This window comes from Mustela erminea, chromosome 11 (assembly GCF_009829155.1).
Source record: "Mustela erminea isolate mMusErm1 chromosome 11, mMusErm1.Pri, whole genome shotgun sequence".
NCBI lineage: Eukaryota > Metazoa > Chordata > Mammalia > Carnivora > Mustelidae > Mustela > Mustela erminea.
This window is the reverse complement of record NC_045624.1, coordinates 24,224,267-24,239,264: the sequence shown is the minus strand read 5'-3', so window position 1 is coordinate 24,239,264 and position 14,998 is coordinate 24,224,267. Positions and strand designations below refer to the sequence as shown.

The 14,998-nt window shown below is 46.9% G+C and overlaps 1 protein-coding gene across 6 annotated transcripts in view; it reads right to left on the bottom strand.

Moving 5' to 3' along the window:
• Positions 1-13,386, bottom strand: part of GRM8 (glutamate metabotropic receptor 8) — a 732,641-nt gene extending 719,255 nt beyond the window's left edge. For 4 of the 6 annotated variants that reach the window (XM_032305560.1, XM_032305556.1, XM_032305562.1 and 1 more), the window contains exons 1-2: positions 12,122-12,575; positions 870-1,694 (exon numbers count right to left, since the gene is read on the bottom strand). In XM_032305560.1, the coding sequence (XP_032161451.1) occupies positions 870-1,379 (510 nt within the window). In that variant the 5' untranslated portion in view covers positions 1,380-1,694; positions 12,122-12,575. Of the gene's footprint in view, positions 1-869; positions 1,695-11,453; positions 11,688-12,121; positions 12,576-12,997 lie in introns of those variants that run through there. The other 2 variants (XM_032305558.1, XM_032305557.1) reach the window with 2 other exon arrangements.
• Positions 13,387-14,998: the final 1,612 nt, after the last annotated feature.

The following is a 14,998-nucleotide window of genomic DNA, read 5'->3' as shown; positions in this document are numbered from 1 at the left end:
GTGGAAAGTATTTTCAATTTAAAAAAATTATTATAAAATACTTCATAATAGATTTTAACAAGCAAAATGAGAAAGTTAGTGAAAGATGGCGAGTCACAACAGCTTTGTTTTTATGGCACGTCATACTTTTCAAAGTATTATTCCATACATTATTTTGTCAATTTTATTCAACATGTAAATGCAATTTATAGGTAGTAGATCATCAAACCTGTATCAGAAAGGCTTGAATTATCTGGCTAAACTTGAACTTTTAACTCAATAAAAATTAAATATAACTATTCCAAGTGTGCATCAGAGCAGTCTGAATTAATGAGGTTCTGCTCTACTGACGTTATTATAAACCTGAAAATTTTATGGCCATATTATATCCCAGGGTGTCACTCCCATCTACATGTTAGTAATAAATACTGTTTCTTCACATAGGAACTTTTGTCATAACAGAGCATCCCACTTTAAAGAAGCTTCACCAAGTAAATTATCTTATATCTCAAACACCATAGAAATGCTTTATACGAAAAATGTGCTAAGATTTCATTATATTCTCTAAAAACACTTGCTTTGACTTACAATGAGCATCAATAAGGAAGATATCGAAAGAGGTGAATAATTTCAATAGAAATTATCACCTGTTTTTTCAGAGTGGTGGTTGGGGCGGGGGGGGGGGGGGAGTCACAATTAATCCAAACTAACTAACTAAATCAACACATGTATAAACCCAGTCACAGAATCATCTATTTGAGGAACCTGGGTGACCTTGAGAAGGTCTGTGAACATCTTCACCATGTTCACTTTCTTCTTAAACCTGTGGTCGGAGTCAGAACAATTTATTGTCTTTTCACAATGGTCAGAAAGACAATGCCTTTACCTACCTTAAAAAGTCTTAAAATGTTAGCAACCATGATGGACACGGAGCTTGCTGCAGCACCTATGACACCAGAAATCTTGTCAGGCTTGGTGAAAATGGGTGGATCTCCATTAGCACACTTCACGTCGGAAGCGTCTTTCTCTATCAATGCCTGCACGAACGTTAATGACTGCTCCAAAGCATAGGTGTCCCTGGAGCACGTGTCAAGGATCCGGACACCCAGAGTGATATTGGAGAGGAGGTCAGGGTCCTTATTAATCTGGTCGATTGCATAAAGCATGGCCTCCAGTCTGTGGATCCCCTTTTCCTTCTTCAGCTCCCCACAAGGTACCCCTCTCTCTCCCTTTGCATGGACAGGGAAGAGACCCCCCAAAATGATGTCCCCATCCACTCGTATGGAATGGGCATACTCCTGGCTGTGAGTTCTTTGCATCATTGTGAGGATCCAGTAGAACTTGGCGGTCAGGAGGAAGAAACAAGGGCAAGAGGCTGATCGTTTTCCCTCGCATACCATTTTCTCCACAGGTGGTGTTGCAACCCAAGACCCAAAGTTTATTCTTGCCACAGAAGAAGGGGGACCACCAGAGGCTGCACCTTCTGGAGGCTACCATCAGGGCCCATGGGGGAAAAGGCTCTGTGGGTTTCAGCAAGTTTTCTTGATTTGAATGTCACAGTGAATTTCCATCAGACCCCTAAGGTTCAATTTTATTTCCATACAAAGTCAACTTGCCTGGAATGGTGCAAAAATTAGAATAACAGCTGAGGTTCTGAAGGTGGGATGAGGTCAACAATTCACGTCCTTGAAGTCAGCCCTGTAGCAGAATTATTCCTGGGGGGCAGGGGAAGGGAAAAAGAGGGTTCAGTTCAACGGGTCTACATTTTTCATATTTTTAAGCCCTGTTTATACCAACCTCTTTTTTTGTTTGTTTGTTTGTTTCATTTCCCCTATTCAGTAAGAAACTAATTTTTTTTTGTCCCCCTATGATTCTGAACACCTGGCTGCACTGCACCCAAACAGAGAGATTGATGACACTTTTGGAACAAGGGAAACAGAAAAGTATCAGAAACTAGGTTGATTCTCCCAAGCCACAGAGTATTTTTATTTACCATTTTATTTCAATAAATCCAATTTCCATGCAGGTAAAAATCCTGTGATTGATGGCATTATTTCTTTTCAAATCTGTTTTTACTTTTTACGGTTGTCTGAATTTAGCATTTAAATGGTGTCCAAAAAATCATAATGTAAGTTTATTTTCTGTGATATATTCAACAAGCCAGTCATCTGTTAATGACATTTTTTGGTGCCTCAGATTTCCCAGTGGGGAAAAAAGTGATTATTCAATCACAGAAAGAAAGAAGGAAAGAAAGAAAAGAAAGAAAGAAATCAAAAGACCCAAAATATATCTTATAGATTATGAAAAGATTTAAAATAAAATGTCAGCTATTTTGTATAACTTATCTTCTTGTTCTCTGATAACAGAACAAAGACTTGAAAAGAGACACATGAGGAGGGTTGTATGTCTATGAATATGAAGATATGCCTATGAATTTGTTGGGGTGGAAGCAATGGGTATTCTCACGGTGCTGAAAGTAAACATTCTTTGATCCCTGAATCACAAGGAGCAAATCAGAGCTGGAGATCAATTGAAGAGCTTCTTAATTTTGTCTGACTCAGGGGGGAAACCAGTTATTTCATCAAGGCTAGAAATAACCTAAAATGAAAACAGCTAACCAGCAAATCTAGAGAAAAAGTTTAGGACCTTCAATCTTAAAGAATTCCATGAGATTCTTTCAAAGGACCTTTGAGGAGGTTTAACTGAAACCAAGCACTAACTTAACATAAGAAAATCTGATATTTGAAACACACTTATATTTAAGCGAATAAACAGCACCAACTTGTTTTGGTAGGATGGTTCATCTAAGGCTCGTTTCTAACATATATATATATATGTTTAAAACCTGAAATTTGGACAATTCTCCTCAAACCTAGCCAGCCAACATCTGGTTGTATTTTGCATTCACTTGTTTAATTTCCAGTTCATAAAATTTTCCTTCTATCCTCCCTGTCCCAAAGGAAGGATACTGCCTCCCTAGAGGATAACTGAACATATGTCCAAAAGCCTTCAGAGAAAGCCACACTTTTTTCACTTTTGGGTTAGGAAAGAGGGCTGGCCCATCATAGCCCACTGCCCTGGATTTCTGTGCATACACTGGAGTATACTCAGAAATACAGCCAGTGGCCCACTCTGCTGAGATGGTTCTATTCTGCCTGTGACAAGCATTCCTGGCCTCCTGACACAGGCTAAACCCTAGATTCCCTCCATTCTATCCCCCAAATCATCCTTTTCTGATTTTTCTCACCACTTGATTGATATTCCCTCGTGTTCAATTCTCCTAGCAGCTGCTTCTCTCTCAGAAAATCTGTGATTTGACAATAGCCTGACCTCGGCCATTCCACAAAAGGAAACACTCAGAAAGTCAACTTGACTTTCTGGATTAAAACCATTTAAGTGATGGACCATAAATTACATCAACCACCCATTAAGAGATGTAGGATTATGTTTTACAGTTTCACAAGGAAGACCAGTTATAAGACAGTAAAACCTCATTAATTCTGACCACTAATTTAGAGCTTGAGACCAAGACCACATGGCTAGGCTGACCCTTAGCATATCCTTTCTGACAGAGCACAGAATAAATGGGGTATGTGAAGGAGAAATGCTTAAGGGGGAAGGGGAAGGACACCTGTTGTTCTCCAAAGACCAGCCTTTCTTCATTACACCAAGCCACTCCTACATACTTAAAAGACTAAATGGTTTTCAATTATACAAACATAAAAACAGTCCATCTGTTAATTACAAATCATCTTTCCCTGCTTATGTGGCATCAACCTAGTTCCACTCGCTGTATAGTCCTGGAATAAAATTGAGTTTCTTATAAAAGTATTTGTGTTTGAAATAATGTTTTAGTTTCCTTAGCATCTCAAAAGTCTGTTTAGAGCTTTAAGTTAAGGAAAGGTTGGTGATGAGCAACAGCGAGGCAGGAATCATTTTCTTTGATGGGTGAATGCACTTAAATGGAAAATGAGATGTTCCATTTTGGTTATTATTGATTGGACAGCTCACTTGAATTTTTGCTTAAGTTCCCTCCCCTGCAACATAGAATTAAGTGCATAACTTCTCGAACGCCTGGGTTTCTTTTTGGTGAAGGGATGACAGAACCCAGAACCTGCCATGCAGCACACACAGAAACACAGCACCTGGTCCAGGCTACGTACTCACTAAACAAGAGCTGTCATTGCTAATCTAGTCTGTAACTCATTTTCCATCAAGACAGAATATCTTTTTCTATATTTGCCCAGTTGGTGAGGTTTTTACTAAATTTTGTCACTTTAAAATTGAAATCAGGGGACGCATTAGTGTCTCAGTCGGTTAAGCATCTGCCTTTGGCTCAGGTCATGATCCCCAGTTCCTGGGATCAAGTCCCACACAGGACTCCTTGCTTGGTAGGGAACCTGCTTCTCCCTCTGCCTGCCCCCCTCTTGTGCACTCACTCACACGCTCGCTCTCTCTCTCTGACAAATAAATAAATAAAATCTTTTCAAACATTAAATTAAATCAGAACCATTTATAAAATACTGAAATATTGCAGTTATTTCAAAATTTGATATGACGTCATAAAAATTAGACTCTCAACAACTGAAAGGTTTAGTTTTCCTTTTAAATCTTAGGGACAAGGGGCGCCACGGTGGCTCAGTGGGTTAAAGCCTCTGTCTAAGGCTCAAGTCATCCTCCCAGCATCCTGGGATTGAGCCCCACATCGGGCTCTCCGCTCAACAGGGAGCCTTCTGCCTCTCTCTCTGCCTCTCTCTCTGCCTGTCTCTCTGCCTACTTGTGATCTCTGTATATCAAATAAATAAATAAAATCTTTAAAAAAAAATAAAATAAATCTTAAGGGCAAATAAATTTCAAAGTTTGTAGAAAACCACAGTTTTCAGTTTCATTGTATAATCTTACATTGCCTGATCTTACTGTTATGCAATTCTTGTAAACTTTAATCTAAACTCATCCTTCTTAAAGTCAATGAGTTTTAAAGAAATAATGACCTTTTCATATAACCGAACTAAATAGCTCTCCTTCGTGTCCTGTGCTTGGCTTAGAATAAAATAGTCTTTCTCTCAAATGGACCTTTCTCTGGGAATGGGTGCAAACCTCGCCCTGCTAATGGACTTCTTCAAGGAGGTGTGAGGTCTGCAATCTTGAAATCAGCCTCCAAGGAGAGCAGACGCCTTACACTATTTCTCAGTCCACAGCAAGGGCTTCACAACCTGTGAGGAGGCCTAATCGTTAACCCTAGAAGCCCTACAGGTTCTCTCCCTCCTGGCCAGGGTTAGGTACAATAACATCATACATCATTAGGCACTTCACCAAAAGTCCCTGCTGGCCCAGGGAGGAGGCCTCTGGCTGGAACATGAGTCTGGGACCTCCTAAGAGGGATCTTCTTTCCTGAAAGGCCAGCAGTAAGGACAGCTCCTCAAGGGCCAGGGCCCGGAATTCTGTTTCTCTTTGTTTTCTACATACTTTCTCTGTACCAAAGACCCAAGTGTATAACACTGTAGCTCATGAATTTTCATACACCCATCATTAGCTCTTACAGAAATCAGAGAAGAAGGCTCAGAAAGGTTGAGTATGGCCCAAAGCCCTAAGCTAGTAAATGGCACCGCTGTCAAAATCTCCAGGCCCCCAAGGTGGATCCTGTCCTTCAGAAAGCACTCAGTGCTACAGAGACTGGCTGACATGTGAGTATGAAGGCCCTTCCCCTCCAATGAAATCTTTCAGAAATATGTAGATCTTCAATGGATAGCTCTTGAAGAAAAATAATGGAGAAGTTAGGAGAAGACAATCTGGGGGCATTTTCTAGAGCAGGATAATTTCCAAATCCCTCGAAGGGCTGAGGATAACAGATAGAGTTTGTCCAAACTCCTGCTACAAACCAGGTTTCCTGGCCAGCCTGCTGTCAATGAGAACAAACCCAGCATCCCACATAGGGCCCTTCAGGTCTGTTAGCAGGTCTTCCTCCAACACTTGGCAAGTGCTTTTAAGACATGATATGGTAAAATCCTCACTGAGGAATCTAATTAGCCAAGAACTGTGATTTTTTTTTTTTCCTTCATAAAAAGGCCAAACAGCATCCCTAGGCTGGCTTCCATTCAGCTCTTTAACAAAAAGGTTAAGCTGAATATTGTCATCAACTCAAAATTGCAAATCTAGCAGTTTCACCTGAAACTGCCCATATTTGCAGCTCTTTTCGGTTGTTTGGGAAACGGATCACATTTGTCTATGATCTCCTGTGCTATAAGATGTGTGCATGGCCCTGAAACCTCGGGGGAGGGTGTGTCCCAGAGTGAGGATGGGCTCCAGACAGAGCCCTCCCCTGACAACTCTGGAATTGGATCTTTGTTTGACGGTCACTAGCTGGTGACCTGAACATGCCACTTCACCTCTGTGTGCTTCCATTTCCTCATCTGTGAAATGAGGGAGATGGACCATATGATCTCTAAGGTATCTTCCAGCTTCCCATTCTGAGATTCTATTATTTAATAATAAGGGAATGAGATTATGCTCAAACACCAGAGCAAGGCTTTGCCAGCTCAACACAATAACTGACTCTGTTTGCAAGCTGAGTGACTTTTTCCCATCAGTGAGAGAGGGTTGTGAAAACTCTTCTGTACAAGCAAACCCCATATTAAGAAAATCTGATACATGAGAAGCTCAACTTACTAAACAGATAAATTAGACGGTGATTATTTGCATTACAAAAGAATTCACCACAGGTTTCCTTTAAATAGCTAAATCCCCCATGCATTTAAAATGCAATCTGATTTAGTAGAATTCAATTTGTGCAGCTTTTTTTCCCAATAACATAGCTATTGCATAAAAAGACCACAGTTAAAGTAATGAGAAGCCATTCTTACAGTATGTATGTATCATATAAGAAGAGGGAAAGTGAGTGAAACCAACATTTACTGAATGCCCATACTGTACCTAGAGCCTCACACACACATGATCTCATTTCCTTCACAAAACATACCTGTAAGATTGGTATCACAGCCCCCATTTGGGAGATGAGGAAACTAAAAACAGAAAGATCATATGAATGTGTCCAAAATCTTGGGCCAGAACTCAAATGCAGGACTACTGCTATGTTCTTTCCCTCACTCCACGCCCCTTAGTTTCAGGAGACCGTGACAGACAATGTGCACATGAGTGTGGTATCCTGGGGTTCAAGAAGTCCCTGATTCTAATCTCACTCCTCCCCCGACCACCCAGTATTTGCTATGTGGCGTTGGGAAGTCACTTCACCTGGAACTAGTTTCTCTGTTTCTAAACTGAGGAATGGTTTCTGTCACCTCCCAAAACTGTGAAGTCAAATGATATAATAATGTATGTAAAAGTATTCTATAAATTGCCAAGTGCTTAAGAATGTACAGGGATACATTAATTTAACAATTATCCCTTAGTTTAACAATTAGTCCTGGAATTCAAAGATTTTACTAGTGTTTTGTGCTTAGAAGACTTGAAAAAACCACTTTACCATCACACTCAAAGCCGGCCAGACCCTCACAAATCCTGTGTCTAAGGAATCAAAGGAGACTGGAGGAAAATTGGAAAGAAGGACCCCAGAGGAAGTCAGCGCAAGTGCAGCATCTGACGTGGACACTTGGAGCATCTAAACAGCTATTCTGAAGGAAGTGGTGACAAGATTCTTCTGTAATGAAAAGAGGACAGTGGGAAACCTTCCTAAGTTGTATACAATATATAATACAGAGCTTCGGGGTGCCTGGGTGGCTCAGTGGGTTAAGCCGCTGCCTTCGGCTCGGGTCATGATCTCGGGGTCCTGGAATGGAGTCCCGCATCGGGCTCTCTGCTCAGCGGGGAGCCTGCTTCCTCCTCTCTCTCTGCCTGCCTCTCTGCCTACTTGTGATCTCTCTCTGTCAAATATTTATTTGTTCTCTCTGTCAAATATTTATTTATTTAAATAAAATCTTTAAAAATATATATATAACACAGAGCTTCTACCACAAAGGGTTATTACCATTGGAAAAGTTAGCCAACAAATAGCCAATAAATTTCTATCTTTAGACATAATCTTGCCTGGAAAAGTATAAAATTGGCAACACACAAGCTCAATAATCTCCCCCATGTTTTTCTTGGGCTCTCCTGTATCTTCCCACTTGTGCTCACCTGCACCTTCCTCCCCCAGACCTGTATCTCTTCCCTCCCTCAGTGCTTGATGTGTCCTATAAGTCACACTCTTAAGACCTGATTCTCCCATTATCTTGGCCCTCCCTAGGGACGGAGGTAATTCATTGACAAGTACCAAAACTTAAAGATGTATTAGCATCATCCCCCACCTGGAACATCTGCATTTATAAGACAATTTCCAAAAGATCCATAATTTCTTTACCAAAGAAATGTCTCTAATAGTGGTTAAAACTAATAATGTAGCAAGTTAAAGCCAGGAGTTATCATGAATCAGTAGCCTCTCAGCCGTGTCCTTCTAATCATTCCAACAGCAATGCCTACCACTCAGAAGGCAGGTCCTAGTATAATACATCATGCTCAAGGTCCTTAGTCAGTGAATGAGTTCATCACAACTTGTCAAAGCACCAAGTAGAAATGAAAAGCAAAGCAAAGAAAACATCTTTCTGAGCCAAGAAGGGAATGAGGGAGGGAGTGGGGAGGGAAAGAGATAGAAGGAAGGAAGATAAAAAGAGAGAGAGGTAGGAAGGAGGGGAGGAGGGACTGAGGGACAGATGAAAGGAAAGAAAATAGAAATCAAATCTAAACTCCTAGCATACAGAAAACCCATTCTTGTGATAAAAACAATGTGATTCAGCTGACTGAGCCTGTTCACATCCTCTCCTGGAACAAGATGGAATAACTGTCCTTTGCAAGAAAACCACATGTGTGATGTCCAATCAGGTTCTACCAAGAAAACAGCAATAGTTTCCTGAACCTTCAAAAGCCAGCCTATTCTACAGGCAAGGAGATGTGGCCAGGTCTTTGCTATGGATCCAATTAAAACATAAAACTGTGCAGCATCTTCCTTTTAAGACACTGAAACAGAACAACTCCACTCTCCCGAGTAAAGGCAAGGTCCTCTTTGTGTGGGGCATTCTAACCATAGGAGGAAGACAGTAGGAAAGAGACTTAGAACGAAAAACATCATTGCTACCATGAGCTGGCGTCTGTGTGTGCAGTGTACTGTGCCTCATGCCTGAAGACAATGGAACACTCTTACACAAAGATTGGCACACAATGTTGCTGTCGTGAATGTCAGCCTGTTGTCTGCTGCATAAACACCAATTAAATCAGCCCCTTAGCAGCTCCAACCTGCTCAGCTAAGTTTGAAAAGAGCACATCTCTCCAGACCTCTAACTTTGTCACACTTACAGAAACTCAACTCTTCCTTTTATCTATTCCTTTTGTGTTTAGATGGGGGGTTTTTTAAAATATTTTATTTATTTATTTGATAGATCACAAGTAGGCAGAGAGGCAGGCAGAGAGAGAGGAGGAAGTAGGCTCCCCACTGAGCAGAGAGCCTGATGCGGGGATCGATCCCAGGACCCTGAGATCATGACCTGAGCCGAAGGCAGAGGCTTTAACCCACTGAGCCACCCAGGCGCCCCTGTGTTTAGATGTTTTTTAGAATTATGCAAATATTCATAATTTGCAAAGAGAGCAAATTAGGTAGGACAGAACTAGCCAGCACAAACCAAATAGAACAAACTGAGCCTAAATAACCATATAGAGCTGTGTTCTCAGCATCTTTTTCTTTATTCTGGGTAAATCCTCTCCTGGAGAGCCTCTCCTGAGCTATTGCTCTCCATATCCGGGATTTAAAAGCAAGAAGGCTGTCTTTATCTCAGGTATGATGCAACCTGTAGTTGACTCCAAAATGGGAAAATTGCATTTAAAAACCTTACTCATTTTCCCCAATGGATAAGGCTTTTCTCTTCACAATTATCAAGCCACATATTTTCAAGAACTGAGCAATGAATTTCACACAGCTGATTCTGTCTCCTACAGAGATTTTTCAAGACATTATTCACAAGCAAGTGACCAAGGTAAACTAAAGTGGTTTCTGTAGCCATTTGCAATTATTGACAAACAATTTCATAACGGAAAATGGAAATTACAGTCAAGTGCAATAAGCTGTTTATCCAAGATCTACCTGCTGGTGGCTCTTTCCCTTCTTGTTTTTTTTTTTCTTTCAAGCAAATATAAGCTATTATCAGAATGCATTTCTACTCTTTATATTTCTTGTCAATATCTCCACCACCAGCCCTGTTTTCCAGTTCTGTCAGTTGGCAAGATTTGTACTCAATCGCGGTAGTAGCCGAGATGGTAGCCTATCCCTGGGTGTTCGAGAGACTCCCATGTCGTCAGTTCTGTAGGAAAGGATCACCCTCAAATGGCAAATAGGGCATTCCCTTCCCCAGCAGGACTAGCTTCGGGGACTGAGGGGCTTGGGTGACTGCGGCTGGCGGGTGGGTCTATTTTTCACCCTCACCATCCTGGGAGCACAGACCCTCTCTGGCCCCAGGCCCTGCAATTTGGAGCACAAGGAAAACAATTCTTCAGGGAAGCGTGGGGGTGCCGTCTTGCGCTGTTGGGCGACTTGCACACCCCTCTGCATTTCATTTGCACCAAGGGAGGATGTCAGACAGACAGGTTTTTTGTTTGCTTTGGGTTTTGTTTTTGGGTTTTCGGTGATTCGGTCATATTTTCACCAACTGTATGAACCTCAAGGGATCTCTGAGCTGCTTGGCAGAACAGATGGGCTCGCTATCCGCGTGGCTCACAGGGTTCTCTACCTCTGTCTCTCTCTACCTCTATCTCAGCCGGCAGCCACTCACCCCGCCCCCGCTCCCCTCTTCCCCGCTGCATCTTCCTTTTCCTTCACGGTTCCTTTGGCTGTTGAACCCCGGCTCTGCATAGAGCCCAGGGCCTTAGAAGTACCTGGTTTTTCTTGCCTTTCCCGCGCCGCTGGGGTATTCCAGCGCCGCCCTAGTCCCCCCGCACGCCCCGGGATCCAGCCTCTGAGCGCGGCGGGACCCCGAGCACCCCCGCCCCACCTGGCTGCCCCGCGCGCCCACGCCCGCGCCCCTCCGCCTGAAACTGGAGCCACTCTGGCCTCAGGTGCTTCCGAGGAGCTGTCGGGCGCATCTGCCTTTGCTCTTTAAACTCAAAATCCCTGAGACCATTCCTCCTCTCCCCTACCCCCAACAGGACAGGAACTCCAGTGTTTTCCCAAAAGCCACAAAGGTGGGGAGGAGGGGGACGGAAATCCCAACCCCGCCGGGCTAACTCGTAAAATACCAAACTCAGGGCAGAGGTGCAGGGATGGAGGGGTTCTCGAGAACCCCCAAATCAGCAGGCTTCTCCCGCGACTCCGGTCTTCCCTAGATTCTGGTTAGATATTCATCCAGCCCCGCTCTGAAGAAGGCGGGGGTTACCCCGACTCATCCCGGAAGCCTCTAACTTCGGAAATCCCTCCCGTTAGATTTGCAGAACGGAGGTACCTCGTCATCTCGGCGGGGCAAGTCCGGATTCCGCGAGGGCAGGTCCAGGAGGTCACCCAGGGCAGGCAATCCAAGGGAGAGCGCTTTAAAATCCTGCCGCCGCACGCCCCATCAGAGCACCCTAGGCGCTCCTGCCCCCCTTCCCGACACCCTTCAGTCTCTCATTCGCCGACTAAACTTTTGGGGGATCACATCTCCAAGCCTTGGGAGTTCCACGCTAAGCCTTCCTCTTTCCTGAACCTCTTCACTGGAATGTAATCATGGGAAGACAAGAGGGGTGGCTGCCTTGTTCTTTGCAACGTAAAATCAACAGATACCCAATCAAGCTCCAATGCCCGGCCAGCCCCTCGCCCCCTGGTGCCCACTCTCCCTCGCCCCCCGTTCCCGTCACCTCCGCCTGCCAGTTCTCTCCCAAACTCTGGGTGTGCAAGGCCACTGACTTGTGCCCAGGAATCAACAAATCGCAAAAGTGATCGGAGAAGAAACGGTGCACCTGGCTGTCCTGAACGGTTTTAAAGAAGAAAACGGAAAGGAGAATAAAATAGGGGGAATTCTCCTTTTTCCGCAAGCACAACCTTTGGGGGGAAATTCGGGGAACGGGGGGCGTTTTTCCCCGTGGTTCGGCACTTGCTCTTCTTTTCCTCTTTCGGCTGCTCGGCGCGTCTTACCCTGCTCCCCGCAGAGGGCGCGGTGAGGAAGCCCGCGGGGGGCCCGCAGCTCCATGTCAGCGGCGCCGCCGCCGCCGCGCGAGGCACGCACCGCGGCCGCACTTGTGGCTGGTCTCTGGGCTGAGGGGGCTGAGCTGGCCCGGCCGGCGCCAAGTGTCTTCCATGTGAATAACAAATACTCCCACCGGCGGCCGCGATTGGTCTGCGCCCGGCGCCTCCCGATCCTCCGCCCGCGGCCATTCACCCGGCGCGGCGCGGGGAGCCAAGGCCGGGATCGCGTCCGGGATCGCCAATCGCTTCGCGCCAACCAGTCTCCTCGGGAAGCAGGAGGAGGAACCCCGAGGGGCGGGAGCCCCTGGATTTCGGTGCCACTGAGCCAACCTGGCGCGGGCGGAGAGAGGGACGCTCGGCTGACGGATTCCCCTCCGCGCTACATCACTTGAGCCCGCAGCGACGCCGGGACCAGAAATGCCAATAGTTCTGATTTAAAAAAAAAAAAAAAAAAAAAAAGGCACCCCCTCCCCGCACCCGCCCCGCCCCCAACAGAAAAGGGAGGGCCCAAAGACTCGGTGGGGGGTGGGGAGCGGCGGGGAGGTAGGGAGAAGTGCGAGCGGAGGGAAGGAAGAATATGGCTGTGAGGGAGCTGAGCAGCTCCGACTGCGCCGCGAGCCCGAACCCGCGCGGGAAGGCGCCGCACGACGGCCACGCGGAGCCGGCAGTCGGGACCGCGAGCCTGGGCTCCTCCTTCAGGAGCACAGCTCCGGAGAGGGTCACCGTGAAGAATACATGGTCGAGGGCAAGTGTCGCCGCACGCTTTCTCTTCGCGGGTGCGCAAAGTAAAGCCCGCCAGCCGCGCGGTTCCCCTGCAAAGTTTACCTCACGCGGCGCCGCTGTTCGGCCATTTGTCCTGCTCGCGGCTCCGGCGATTGTCTCCCCCACCCTCGCTCCCGAGGGTCTTGGGGGGCGCCTTCTACCGAGCCCCCGGAGCTCGAGCATGGACATAGGACGGTCCCGCTGCGGGCACTGCGCAGGAGGGGGCGCGGGCGGTCACGGGGACCGTCGTGGTAGGGAGCCGATTCTAGCAGCCGCCGATGCGGGGCGGGAAACTCCTGAGGACCCGCGCCGCGCGGCTCCTCGGCGTCTGAGGGGGAACCTCGGGATTCCCTTCGCCTCCAGCCGTGGGAAACCCGCGGGCTCTGCGTGCGCGGTCCAGCGGCCCTCCCCGCACTTATCGCCCGGGCACCGCGCACCTGCCGGCGCGCGCGCGAGAGGGAGCCCCGGGCCGCCCCGCGCCGGGGGAGCGGCGGCCGGCGCCGCCTTGTGTTGGTGAGAAAGTTCCATCTAGAGGTAGCCGCGCGCCACTGCAGCCCACGCCCCCGGCCGCCGGCGGTGCCGGGGAGCGCGAGAGCCGGCGGCCGCCACTCCTCGCCGCCCAGCGGGCGACGTGGGAACGCCGCGGGACAGGGCGATGGGCGGTGGGAGATAGCGAGGACGGAGACCGGGCGGACAGACCCCCGCGCGAGGCAGCTCCTCCTCCTCCATTCGGCATCTCCGCAGGGAATTTCAACTTCCTACGCGGACAGGTCTCTTGCATGATCCTGTGTTCCTTATCCTGTCCAGGCTTCTTTAATTCTCACACCAGCTCTGCGAGGGGATGGAAGTAATAAATTAACAGGGATGAAGAAGGGAGCCGAGGCTTAGAGACACAGCTGCAAAGTGCTAGAGCCAGAAAGCAGAGCTGCCTGGCTTCCAAACCCCGCACACACTTCTCCAGGGGGTTGTTGCTTTTCCCAAAACTGGCATCGGTGTGTGACGTTTCCACGGAGGAGACAGCTGTTTTGTAAAACCACCTCTTTGTCCCTTAGAAGAATCTACAGGTTTCCAGCTCGGGAGACCTCTTCCCCTTTCACTCCCTTCTCTTCCCATTCCCATTCCTTTAACCTTTCCCATCTTCACAGGAGGGGGCTTGATTGTGGGATCATTTTGTGATCGCAGCCACCTGGAGGGAAGAAGGAGGCTTTGGAGAAATAAAATAGGCTGCGTCCCTTGTCCTCTAACGGGAGCCTCAATCCACAATGAATGTGTAGCACAGCCTTGAAGGCAGTGACCAGCAGGCAGCCCAGCCTGGAGCAGAGAAGGTGCTAGAAGAACTCCTGATACAGAGATTAGATTAGGGGTTGGGTGGACTCATCAGTGACGTGTCTGCAGGAAGTTTGGGAGACTTACCAACTGGCAGGGCTCCCTTCTTCTCTCTCAGAAGTGTGATATCTCACTCAGCAGCCTGATTTCTGTAGCAGACAGCCCACCACCCACTCCAAACTGCAGACCAGTGATGTAGGTCTTAGCAGTTATCACAGGTCACAGCGGGCTGTGTGAGTCTCTTACTAAACTCTTTACTATGTATGCATTAATACATTTGCAGACTGGAGACATGAAGGAGGGGGCAGGCATAGGAAGTCTGAAAATATTCTGAACCCACGGGGTTGCTGACCACACGATGGTCTCCAGGGTCTGCTAGAGGCAAGCTGTGGGCCCAGTAAGTAGATGGTTGCTCCAGGACAAGCAGGGAGGGCAGCACCCTGGCATTCTGGTGGGCCCATTTCAGAAATGAGGACAGCATAGCTGGTCGTGGCCTTTGGAGGCCTGACAAGGCTAAGTGAGCTGCTCAGGGGAGAAGTGCCTAATGAGCCTGCTTTTCTCCTTTCGCTATTGATCATCACCTGCGGAGAACTGGTGTCCTACAGGCACATTGCTGCCTCTTTTGGTGCAGCCCTCTGAGAGATGAGCAGAATTGATCTTCCCTGGGGAAAGTTTAATTCTCTTGTGTGGTTTTGCATCATCTTTAATTGTTGATACTCAGAATGGGACCATCATCCC